General features: G+C 45.5%; 2 protein-coding genes across 2 annotated transcripts in view; one reads left to right on the top strand and one right to left on the bottom strand.

Moving 5' to 3' along the window:
- Positions 1–640: 640 nt before the first annotated feature.
- On the bottom strand, positions 641–6,359 carry COX17 (cytochrome c oxidase copper chaperone COX17). Its single transcript, XM_081845737.1, has 3 exons — positions 6,200–6,359; positions 3,672–3,789; positions 641–978 (listed from the first exon to the last, which is right to left on the bottom strand). Exons 1-2 carry the CDS (start codon positions 6,337–6,339, stop codon positions 3,705–3,707), a joined length of 225 nt encoding a protein of 74 aa, XP_081701863.1. The 5' UTR covers positions 6,340–6,359; the 3' UTR covers positions 641–978; positions 3,672–3,704.
- A 3,086-nt stretch (positions 6,360–9,445) lies between these two features.
- Positions 9,446–10,189, top strand: part of CFAP91 (cilia and flagella associated protein 91) — a 28,700-nt gene continuing 27,956 nt past the window's right edge. Inside the window, exon 1 of the mRNA XM_081845015.1 lies at positions 9,446–9,558. Coding sequence (XP_081701141.1) covers positions 9,459–9,558 — 100 coding nt within the window. The 5' untranslated portion in view covers positions 9,446–9,458. The remainder of the gene's footprint in view (positions 9,559–10,189) is intronic.

Here is a 10,189-nt window from a genome sequence, read left to right as displayed (position 1 = left end):
TCCACAGAAAACGGAACTCCATCATGCAGCTGCTCTCAGTTAAGGAGCTCAATTACATTGAGCTAATTCTGATTCAGTAATATTGAGCAGACTAGTATTCTCTGAAATTTACAAGAACTGAAATGTCTTCAAGTGTCCTTTTTTCTGTTTTACACACATCAGAGTCTGAAGGTGTCAGAGGCAGCTTTCATTTTATTTATTTATTGACAAAATAATTCCATCTACAAACTTTACACAGGCCAGGGCCTGTCCTGCACTTCAATATAAGGTCACTTGGAAAGCTTTGCATCTTACTCTGAAATCCCTGACAGAAAGATTAAATACAAATCTAACAAATAAAAGAAAACCAACCAACCCAGCTTCACCACCCAACTACGCAGTTGACATTTGTGCAGCTTTGCTATGGATTTACTACAGCAGCCTCTGCTCAAGAGAGGTAAATCACACAATGCTGGAACCCATGAATTATATTTTTCACACACAAAATATTATTATGTCCATCTACCAAGCTGGGTAGCCGTGCAGCCTCCATACAGCAAATCTGCAAATTGATTTTGACCTCTGCTGAAAAAGGAGCTTGGCAGATTGCAATGGAAACTTGAGTACGTGCACACATATTTGCCCAATCCCACAGCATCTCTGAATTCAACCAACTTTGTTTTTATTGATTTAGCATATTTAATTCCAGTGAATACATGGGAGGGTGGTGACATAGTTTCTCAGATACAACTGCATCATACAGGAACCCGTTTTGTTGTGCTCAAATGAGAATGCTAAAACGTTTATTCAGGAGAATCTCTCATATTATCACTTAGGCAGGATCCAGCCATGGAAGAAGACTGTAACACAACACACTCCTCTGATTTTAGAATCCATCGTATTTTTCCCCAATAAATTCATCTTCTGATAAATAAACACCCGTGCTCAAGCAGCCATGAAGAGTAAAGTCCCCAAACTAATATTTCAACAGCAAATCACCTAGAGGGAAAAGGGAGAAAAGGTACAATAAGAAGCAGTTTTAGCTATATATCTCATCTATTAGCAATGATGTTCCTCTAAAACTTATGTTGGGAAGTTAATGAAAGCAATACCTGCAAGTAGAACATACCAAGGATTAATTTATGCCTTATTTGTAGTTATTTTACGTCTGCCATCCTCACGGCTACCTGCCACCACAGAACTGGCGGTTTTACTTAACCACAGCGACTTTGAAGACTTACTGGACTTGGAAGGTTAACACAATGGAAAATATACTTCAAACTTTCGACAGAATGTTTGTACCCAAAGAATCACTAGCAGAAGCCTGTCCAAGGAAGGAGAGTCTGCAACTTGTTCCAGTGCTAAATTTCCCTTGCATTTAACAAAATCTATCTCCTGGCTTGTTACAAATCTAAAAGCATCAGTCACCCAATGCTTGCTTTTGTCAGGCATACAAAGTAGACACATTGACATTTTTGCCCAACGATTTTTAAGGTGTTTGGTAAAGTATATTCAGAGTACTTATGAAAGGCTCTCTCATCATGTTTTGATGTTCAAACAATACACTATAAAAGGAAGTTTATTTACTCCAAACTTCCTGTTTTAAATTCTTTACAAGCCTAAATCTGCAGGGGCATGTTTACTATGTTAAAAGGTATTATCATGGTAATGACCCCTTGTTTGTTTTATTATTACATTCATATACCACATTCAAGTGGGACGCAGGTGGCGCTGTGGGTTAAAATACAGAGCCTCTTGGGCTTGCCGATCAGGTCAACGGTTTGAATCCCCATGACAGGGTGAGCTGCCATTGCTCAGTCCCTGCTCCTGCCAACCTAGCAGTTCAAAAGCACCTCAAAGTGCAAGTAGATAAATAGGTACCGCTCCGAAGGGAAGGTAAACAGCGTTTCCGTGCGCTGCTCTGGTTTGTCAGAAGCGGCTTAGTCATGCTGGCCACATGACCCGGAAGTTGTACGCCAGCTCCCTCGGCCAATAAAGCGAGATGAGCGCGCAACCCCAGAGTCGGCCACAACTGGACCTAACGGTCGGGGGTCCCTTTACCTTTACCTTACCACATTCAAAGAGCTCAAAAGTGGCACAGACACTTCTCCCCTCTCCATTTTATCCTCACAACAGCCTTGTGAGGTAGGCTGGGCAGAGAAAAAGTGAATAGCCCAAAGTCACTCAGCGGGCTTCATGGTTGAGCATGGATTTGAACCCTCGTCTTCTAGGTCCAACACCCTAGCCACAACTCCACCCTGGCTTCTCATCATTATGATTATTCTCCAGAGAAACCTCATGGTTTCAGTGTAGTGCTCAAACACTGCATTTAGTTTAATGCCATTACATCATCATCATCATCATCATCATCATCATCATTATTATTATTATTAATACCCCACCCATCTGGCTGGGTTTCCCCAGCCACTCTGGGCAGCTCACAACAGAAATAAATAATAATAATAAGCAAAAAAACCCCAGACATTAAAAACTTCCCTAAACAGGGCTGCCTTCAGCTGTCTTCTAAAAGTCAGATAGTTGTTGATTTCCTTGACATCTGGTGGGAGGGCGTTCCACAGGGAGGGTGCTACTGCCAAGAAGGCCCTCTGCCCAGTTCCCTGTAACCTCACTTCTCGCAGTGAGGGAATCGCCAGAAGGCCCTCAGAGCTGGACCTCACAGTCTGGGCTGAACGATGGGGGTGGAGACGCTCCTTCAGGTCTACTGGACCCTGTGTGTCATTGCCAGTAGTCAGAGCAACTTGTTCTAGGTTCATTTAATTGTATATATTATCATAATCCATTCCTGAATGCAGTATATATTATCTTTTCCTGAACCCTGAATAGCACGGCAGACAAAACAGTATTTATATGGCATTTCTACATCAACAATATTACATTTTGTTACAGAGTTCCTCCAGAGAAGTGGGAAGTTATATTCATGACCTTTTTAATGTTTTTACACAATGGAAATATGGCACTGTTAGAAAATGTGGAGAACAGCAATGAAAATGGTCGCTGTGCACTCCTGCTGCAGTGGCAGAACAAAGTTCTGAGACTCTATAAAAACTTTTTTAAAAAAAGCAGTGCCACAGTATATTACCAAATTTAAAGGGGGAGTAGACCTACAGAAGTGTTGTAGATATCACAAGCTCTAACCAACTGATGTCCTTGACATCACACAACAATCTCCATGTTCCACACAACAGTCACAAATGCAATTCCCCCCACAGGGGTTAAACTGCTGTAGCAATGTTACCTTGACAACTAAGGTAAAGGACACCTGACCATTAGGTCCAGTCGTGACCGACTCTGGGGTTGCGCGCTCATCTCGCTCTATAGGCTGAGGGAGCCGGCATTTGTCCGCAGACAGCTTCCAGGTCATGTGGCCAGCATGACTAAGCCGCTTCTGGCGAACCAGAGCAGCGCACAAAAACGCCATTTACCTTCCCACCAGAGCGGTACCTATTTATCTACTTGCACTTTGACGTGCTTTCAAACTGCTAGGTTGGCAGGAGCAGGAACCGAGCAACAGGAGCTCACCCCGTCGCGGGGATTCGAACTGCAACCTTCTGATTGGCAAGTCCTAGGCTCTCTGGTTTAACCCACAGCGCCACCCGCGTCCCTCACCTTGACAGCTCCCAGCATGCATTTCCCCTGGAAAATGGCTCCGTTGCAAGAGGACATCCATTTACCTTCCAAACATTCAGATGTGTGCTTCATCTTGCTCATATCTTAAAACCCAAGGCTCTCATGCACTCCTTGTGGGCCTCAATAAGAGCACCACAGTGTTCTTCTCCTTTTTCGATGATGCTGCAAGACAAAATTTCCCAATTAAGCAATTTCACAAATTAGGTAGTTGACTCGATCAGCGCTGAGGAAGACTAGCCTGGATTTGACTGCACTCTTTGGTACAAATGTCCAACTGTACCTGCATTTTCAGATTATGCTTTCTTCCTCCAAAGGAATGAATGGTTGCAGTTGCGTCCCATTCAGATCACCTTTCTGCTAAGGTTACAGGAAAGCTGCATGTTGTTGGTTAAAAAGGATCACGTAAACTGTCTTTTATGTTTTACAAAATGCAGTGGCTGATGTTTTGATGTGAAGAGAGGAGAAGAGGGGTCCAAGAGGTGTTTTCCCATTGAAGCGTTCTCACCAGCTTCTCAGAAAGCATGGAAATATAAGGGATGGGAAATCCCTGTATGGGACAGCTACATATTCCGGCACTGCAGGGGCTTGGAGTGGATCAGAGCTTTCCTTTTTTTTTTTTTTAAATACTTTTTTATTCGAGCTTTAAATAATACACATGTCTATATAAATATACATTGTACAAATCATCATATCACTGAACGTATAAACATACATATAAATAAATTATTGTTCATTTTTTCTTTTTTACAAAAGAGGAAAGAAAAAAAAAGGATCAAAAAACAAAAATTTCTTATCATCAAAACAAACAAAAAAAAAACAAAAAAAAAACCCTTTGGACTTTATTTAGTCCTGGACTTCCCTCCACCCTATTGGTAAGTATCAAATAATCCTACATTCACGTATTTTCTCTTAATCTTAAATATTAGACATTCTCTGTTAGAGTTAATCCAGGCCCACAGTGTCTTCTACTATTTATTTTCAATATATTTCCAGTATTTACTCCAATTTTTATGAAATTTTTGCTCATCTTGGTCTCGTATTCTACCCGTTAATCTAGCAAGTTCGGCGTATTCCACCATTTTAACCTGCCAATCACTTATACTAGGTATGGTTTCCATTTTCCAGTTTTGTGCCAGCATAGTTCTTGCGGCTGTGGTGGCATAGAGGAATATATTCTTGTCTTCTTTTTTAATCTCTTTACCCAACATTCCTAGCAGAAAGGCTTCAGGTTTTTTGGGAAAAGTATATTTAAGAATTTTTTTAAGTTCATTATATATTAGTTCCCAAATTTTTTTCACTTTATTACATAACCACCACATGTGGTAAAAATCGCCTTCTGCTTCCCCACATTTCCAGCATCTTTTGTTCTTTAACCTGTAGATTTTAGCTATATTCCGGCACTGCAGGGGCTTGGAGTGGATCAGAGCTTTCCAAACTGTGTGTGGCGACACATTCGTGCGTCAACTGCAGCCTGTCGGTGCGTCAAGTGAACACTCCACCAGGGGCTGGAAAGAGGCTAGTTTTGTCAGTTTGCATTTCTTAGCGCAGAAAGTATTGATCTGATGTGTAGAGATCTTTCCTATTCTACTTAATTCAAGAGGGTTCTGGAAGCTTCTGTGTGTGAAAGAAACAAGCAGAAGGTTCATGACTGGATTATTCCTGGCTTAAAGTGGTTTTGTTCTCTCTTTTCTGTCAGGGCCATGCTGACTATAAAAGTAGGGCCAGAAGGAGCCTGGGTTTCATTTTCTCTATCTGTTTTCCTTCTGGGGGGGTGTTCCGTACGTAGTACAGTGCTACCTCAGGTTAAGTACTTCATTCGTTCCGGAGGTCCGTTCTTAACCTGAAACTGTTCTTAACCTGAAGCACCACTTTAGCTCATGGGGCCTCCTGCAACCGCACGATTTCTGTTCTCATCCTGAAGCAAAGTTCTGAACCCGAGATACTATTTCTGGGTGAGCGGAGTCTGTAACCTGAAGCGTCTGTAACCCGAGGTACCACTGTATGTTTAGTGTTAAGGTTTAGACTTGTTACAAGTTATTTGCAAGTTACTTGTAAGTGAAGTCTGTTGCAACTGGGTTTCTTATGGACAGGGCCAATCCTGAATGTGCTGGATTTGTGGCCATTATGCTCAGGAAACATTAATTGCCTCGTCTATTTTGGGGGAATCCTCCAACGTGCTTTAAGTTTTTACTCTGCTAACTAGACATGGGAATCTGTTCTGGAGAATTTCAATGACAAGCTTGACCTCTGGTTTGCTAGTCAAACCGAATTAGCGTGTCGTGGAAAGACGCGTGTCTAGAGGAGTGTCTCGCCCACCTGCCAAGTTGGGTGAGCTCCGTCCCCTCCGAGTCCCCCCCGACTCTGCGATGCTCCCCCCAAGGCGAGACCCCCCCCCGAGAGGAAAGGAGCATTTCCAGCAGGGGCTCCGCTTCCTCCTCCTGAGGAGAAAGAGGAGGAGAGCTCCCGACCCCCCCCCCCGCCCGTGCCCGGTCCCCTGGGGCCCCCGAAGCCCAGCCTGAGGCTTCCGAGGGCCACACTGAGCCCCCCGCTCCGCCCCCCCCCCGTTACCCACCAGGCGTCGCGCGCCCGCTTGGTCTCCGGGCAGGCGCAGCAGGGCTTGAGGGAGGCCGGAGGCTTCTGCTCGGCCGCCGCCGCCGCCGCCGCCGCGGGAGACGGGAGACCCGGGGAGTCGCGGGGGGCCACGCTCGACATGGCGGCTGCCCAGGCGCAGAGAGACGGCGCCGGATGTCCGCCTCCCCGCCCCACTCACTTCCGCCGCCTCTTCCGCCACACTTGGCTCGCCATTGGATGCCCAGCGAGGGGGGCGGGGCGTGTGGGGTCGGGGGGAGTGCGCCTGCGCGCGCGCCGCAGAGCGGACAAAGACCCGAAATGATAGAGGTGGGAGGACGCGGCTTCAAGAACTGCGCGAGGGTTTATTGCAGCAAAATAAAATAAAATAAAATAAAAATACACGACAGCACAATCGCCTTGGTTTGCATTTTGGCCCAAGGGGGGGTGGAGAGGAGGCAGAACTAGGCTGGGCCAGCCTGCAGCCTTCAACCTTTTCAGGATCAGATCCTGCATTTCATATTGCAGCTGTAAGAAGGGTTTTGTTTCTTATCCACCCACCCCGTTTATGCCCACTTTTCTTTTTTAAAAGGAGTGGCCGTGTCACGCTGGAATGAAAAAGTACCAGGCTCTAAGAAAGAAAAAAAGAGAAGGATAAAAGAAGGCAGACGAAGGGGCAACAACTTCAGCGAGAAGCGGGGTTTGTTGGTTTGTTTTGAATGGAATAATAAAGCACCATATTTAGCAAACCCCAAAAAAGAAAGAAAAAAAGAAAAGTATTACGCTCCAAAATGCTTTCTGACACTGTTACTGTATTTGGGACTGCAAGCTCTGCAGAACAAGCAGCCTGCCCTCTTGTCCTCATAGATTCACAGAGTTGTGGAGGTGGAAGGGGCAACCAGGGTCATCTAGTCCAACCCCCTGCAAGTCAGGACTCTTCCGTGAAGTCCTACGCACACTGACGATGCTATGCGAAGAAATGCAAGCTTAAAAGCTAAGGGAATTCTGGACTCCTTTCCCTCCCTCTCCTCTCCTAAAAGAAAAGGGAAAAACCCAAAGAGAAATTAGCAGCGGTGTCTCTGATATGATCAAGACCTGACCCACTACTGGAAGACAAATGCACTAAGCAACACATGGATACAAGCATTACAGTGGTACCTCAGGTTACAGATGCTTCAGGTTACATACGCTTCAGGTTACAGACTCCGCTAACCCAGAAATAGCACCTCGGGTTCAGAACTTTGCCTCAGGATGAGAACAGAAATTGCACGGCAGCAGGGGGCCCCATTAGCTAAAGTGGTGCTTCAGGTGAAGAACAGTTTCAGGTTAAGAACGGACCTCCAGAATGAATAAGTTCTTAACCCGAGGTACCACTGTATATCCAATGTCCTAAACATTGCTTTACCTGCCTTGTAAAAAAGAGGGGGGAAACTGTCAGGCAACCCAGGTCTCCCTAGGAATGAAGTTCCACAAGTTTAGAGTTGCAAAGGAGGCCCCAATCCCACAGCTGAGCAGAAAAAAACCCCACAAACCCATGATACAAAATTGGCATTGGGTTGCAACAAAGGCCCGTCTGGTCAGTCTGCCTGCTGCCACATCTCCCTGAAGAAGCTTTGCACTCCTTTTAATGTGCATGCAGCAAAGCATCGCAAAGCATCCCAAGTTATTGAGAAGAGGGGCAGGGGGTGCACACACATCCTTCCTAGAAGAGCATCCTTTCTCAAACTTTGGGGTCCCAGTATGTTGTTGGACTACAACTCCCATCATCCCTAGCAGGAAGGGCCGGCTGTCAGGGATGATGGGGGTTGTAGTCCAACAGCGACTTGGGCACTAAGGTCGAGATAGGCTACTGCTCTACACTTCAGAAGAATCTTTATTTGCATCAGCCACTAGCCATAGCAATAAAATAAAATAAAACGTACTGAAGACAGAGGTAAAAACTTAACTATAGAAAATACATTTTGTGGGTTTACATATATAATCAAATAATTGCCCTCCCCAAAAAATCTTGCAGTTTTTGCTCTCACCAGGTCATCTTGATCTGCTAAAAAAAAGGACACAGCAGCAATGGTTGAGTGACCCAGGAAGGACAGAAATTTGTTGTTGTTGAGTCGTTTAGTCGTGTCCGCCTCTTGGTGACCCCCTGAACCAGAGCACGCCAGGCACTCCTGGTTTCCACTGCCTCCCTCATGCTGGGAGCTTCCAGAACACTGTCCCACCATCTCATCCTCTGTCGTCCCCTTCTCCTTGTGCCCTCCATCTTTCCCAACATCAGGGTCTTTTCCAGGGAGTCTTCTCTTCTCATGAGGTGGCCAAAGTCTTGGAGCCTCAGCTTCAGGATCTGTCCTTCCAGTGAGCACTCAGGGCTGGTTTCCTTCAGAATGGATGCGTTTGATCTTCTTGCAGTCCATGGGACTCTCAAGAGTCTCCTCCAGCACCAGAATTCAAAAGCATCAATTCTTCGGCGATCAGCCTTCTTTATGGTCCAGCTCTCACTTCCATACATCACTACTGGGAAAACCATAGCTTGAACTATACAAACCTTTGTCGGCAAGGTGATGTCTCTGCTTTTTAAGATGCTGTCTAGGTTTGCCATCACCTTTCTCCCAAGGAGCAGGTGTCTTTTAATTTCGCGGCTGCTGTCCCCATCGGCAGTGGAGGGGTAAGAACCTCCCTCCTCAACTCTTTCTAAAGAGTGCAAGCTCCGCAACCAGAAAGAAGAGGAACACCAAGAAGACTGGAAGAAATTTAAAGACTATTTGAATAAATAGGCCTAGGATTAAATTGGGATTAAATAAATAAATAAATAAATGTACGATAAGAAAAGTTAGGAACTATGATTGTGACTGTGATATGGTTTTATGAAATAATGATATTGGAAACTGCTATATATAATTACTAAGAAACTCATATGGAAGAGATTTGAGGAAGTCAAATAATATGTTTATGAAGATGGATTTTAATTAATTAATTGAGTTTTAGTTTATGTGGTGATTTGTTGTATTTTATGCTTTATATTCTTTTTTCTTTTTCTTTTCCCCCCGTTTCATTCTTTTTCCTTTATTATTGTTAACTTTATCTTCTGTTTATGGATGGAAAATAAGAACTATTATTGTGCAGGAGAAGAAAAGAGCGCGGGCTCCTCTGGCCTTTTCCTCTCTCTCGGGCTCCAGGTGTGCGAGGAGGCCGCGCCCCCTCCCCGCCCGGCCGGCGTTGCTATGGAGACGGCTTGGGCCTCGCGGGCGCGGCGAGGCGGCGGCGAGATGAGCCGCGCGGTGACGGTGGGTCGGGCGGCGGCGGCGGCCCCCGGGGCTCGCCACCGCCGGGCCGTGGCGCCCAGCCGGGCCTTCGACTTCCTCTACGGTGATTGGCGGCAGCAGCGCGGGGAAGGGGAAGGGGCGCCGGGCGCCGAGGGAGCCGGGCGGCGGGCGGGCGGGCGGGGCGGGCGGGCATCTCGGCCGTCTGCCGCCGCCTCCTCCCTCCCTCGCGGGGACTCCGGGCGGCCGACAGACACCAAGAAGAAGAAGAAGAGCTGGAAAGAGAGAGAGAGAGGCGGGCGGGGGCGCCATCGCGTGGAACACACAACTAAACCCGGAGATCCATTGAAAACACAGATCAGTACTATAAAGACAGCGCAGGAAGTGGCATGGTTGATAATAATAATAATAATAATAATAATAATAATAATAATAATAATAATAATATTTTAATACCCTGCTTTTCCCCCAGACACAGGGACTCACAAGCAGTTTACAGATAAAAATAAGAAGAGCTAACAACAAAGCATGGGGAGGAGGGAGGGAGGAAATCGTGTGGGTTTTCTTTAAAAAAACCCACAAATATGGAAATTTTTATAAATTTATAAAAAGCAGTTTACAGATAAAAGAGAAGAGCAGCTAAAAACAGAGCATGGGGAGGAGGGAGGGAGGAAATCATTAAAAAAAAACCCAACCACAATTAATCATGGAAATACATTAAAAACACAGGTATTTAC

Source organism: Podarcis erhardii (assembly GCF_964252035.2).
Source record: "Podarcis erhardii genome assembly, chromosome: 17".
In the NCBI taxonomy this organism is placed as follows: domain Eukaryota; kingdom Metazoa; phylum Chordata; class Lepidosauria; order Squamata; family Lacertidae; genus Podarcis; species Podarcis erhardii.
The sequence above is the reverse complement of the archived record's forward strand: the minus strand, read 5'-3'. Positions and strand labels throughout refer to the sequence as shown.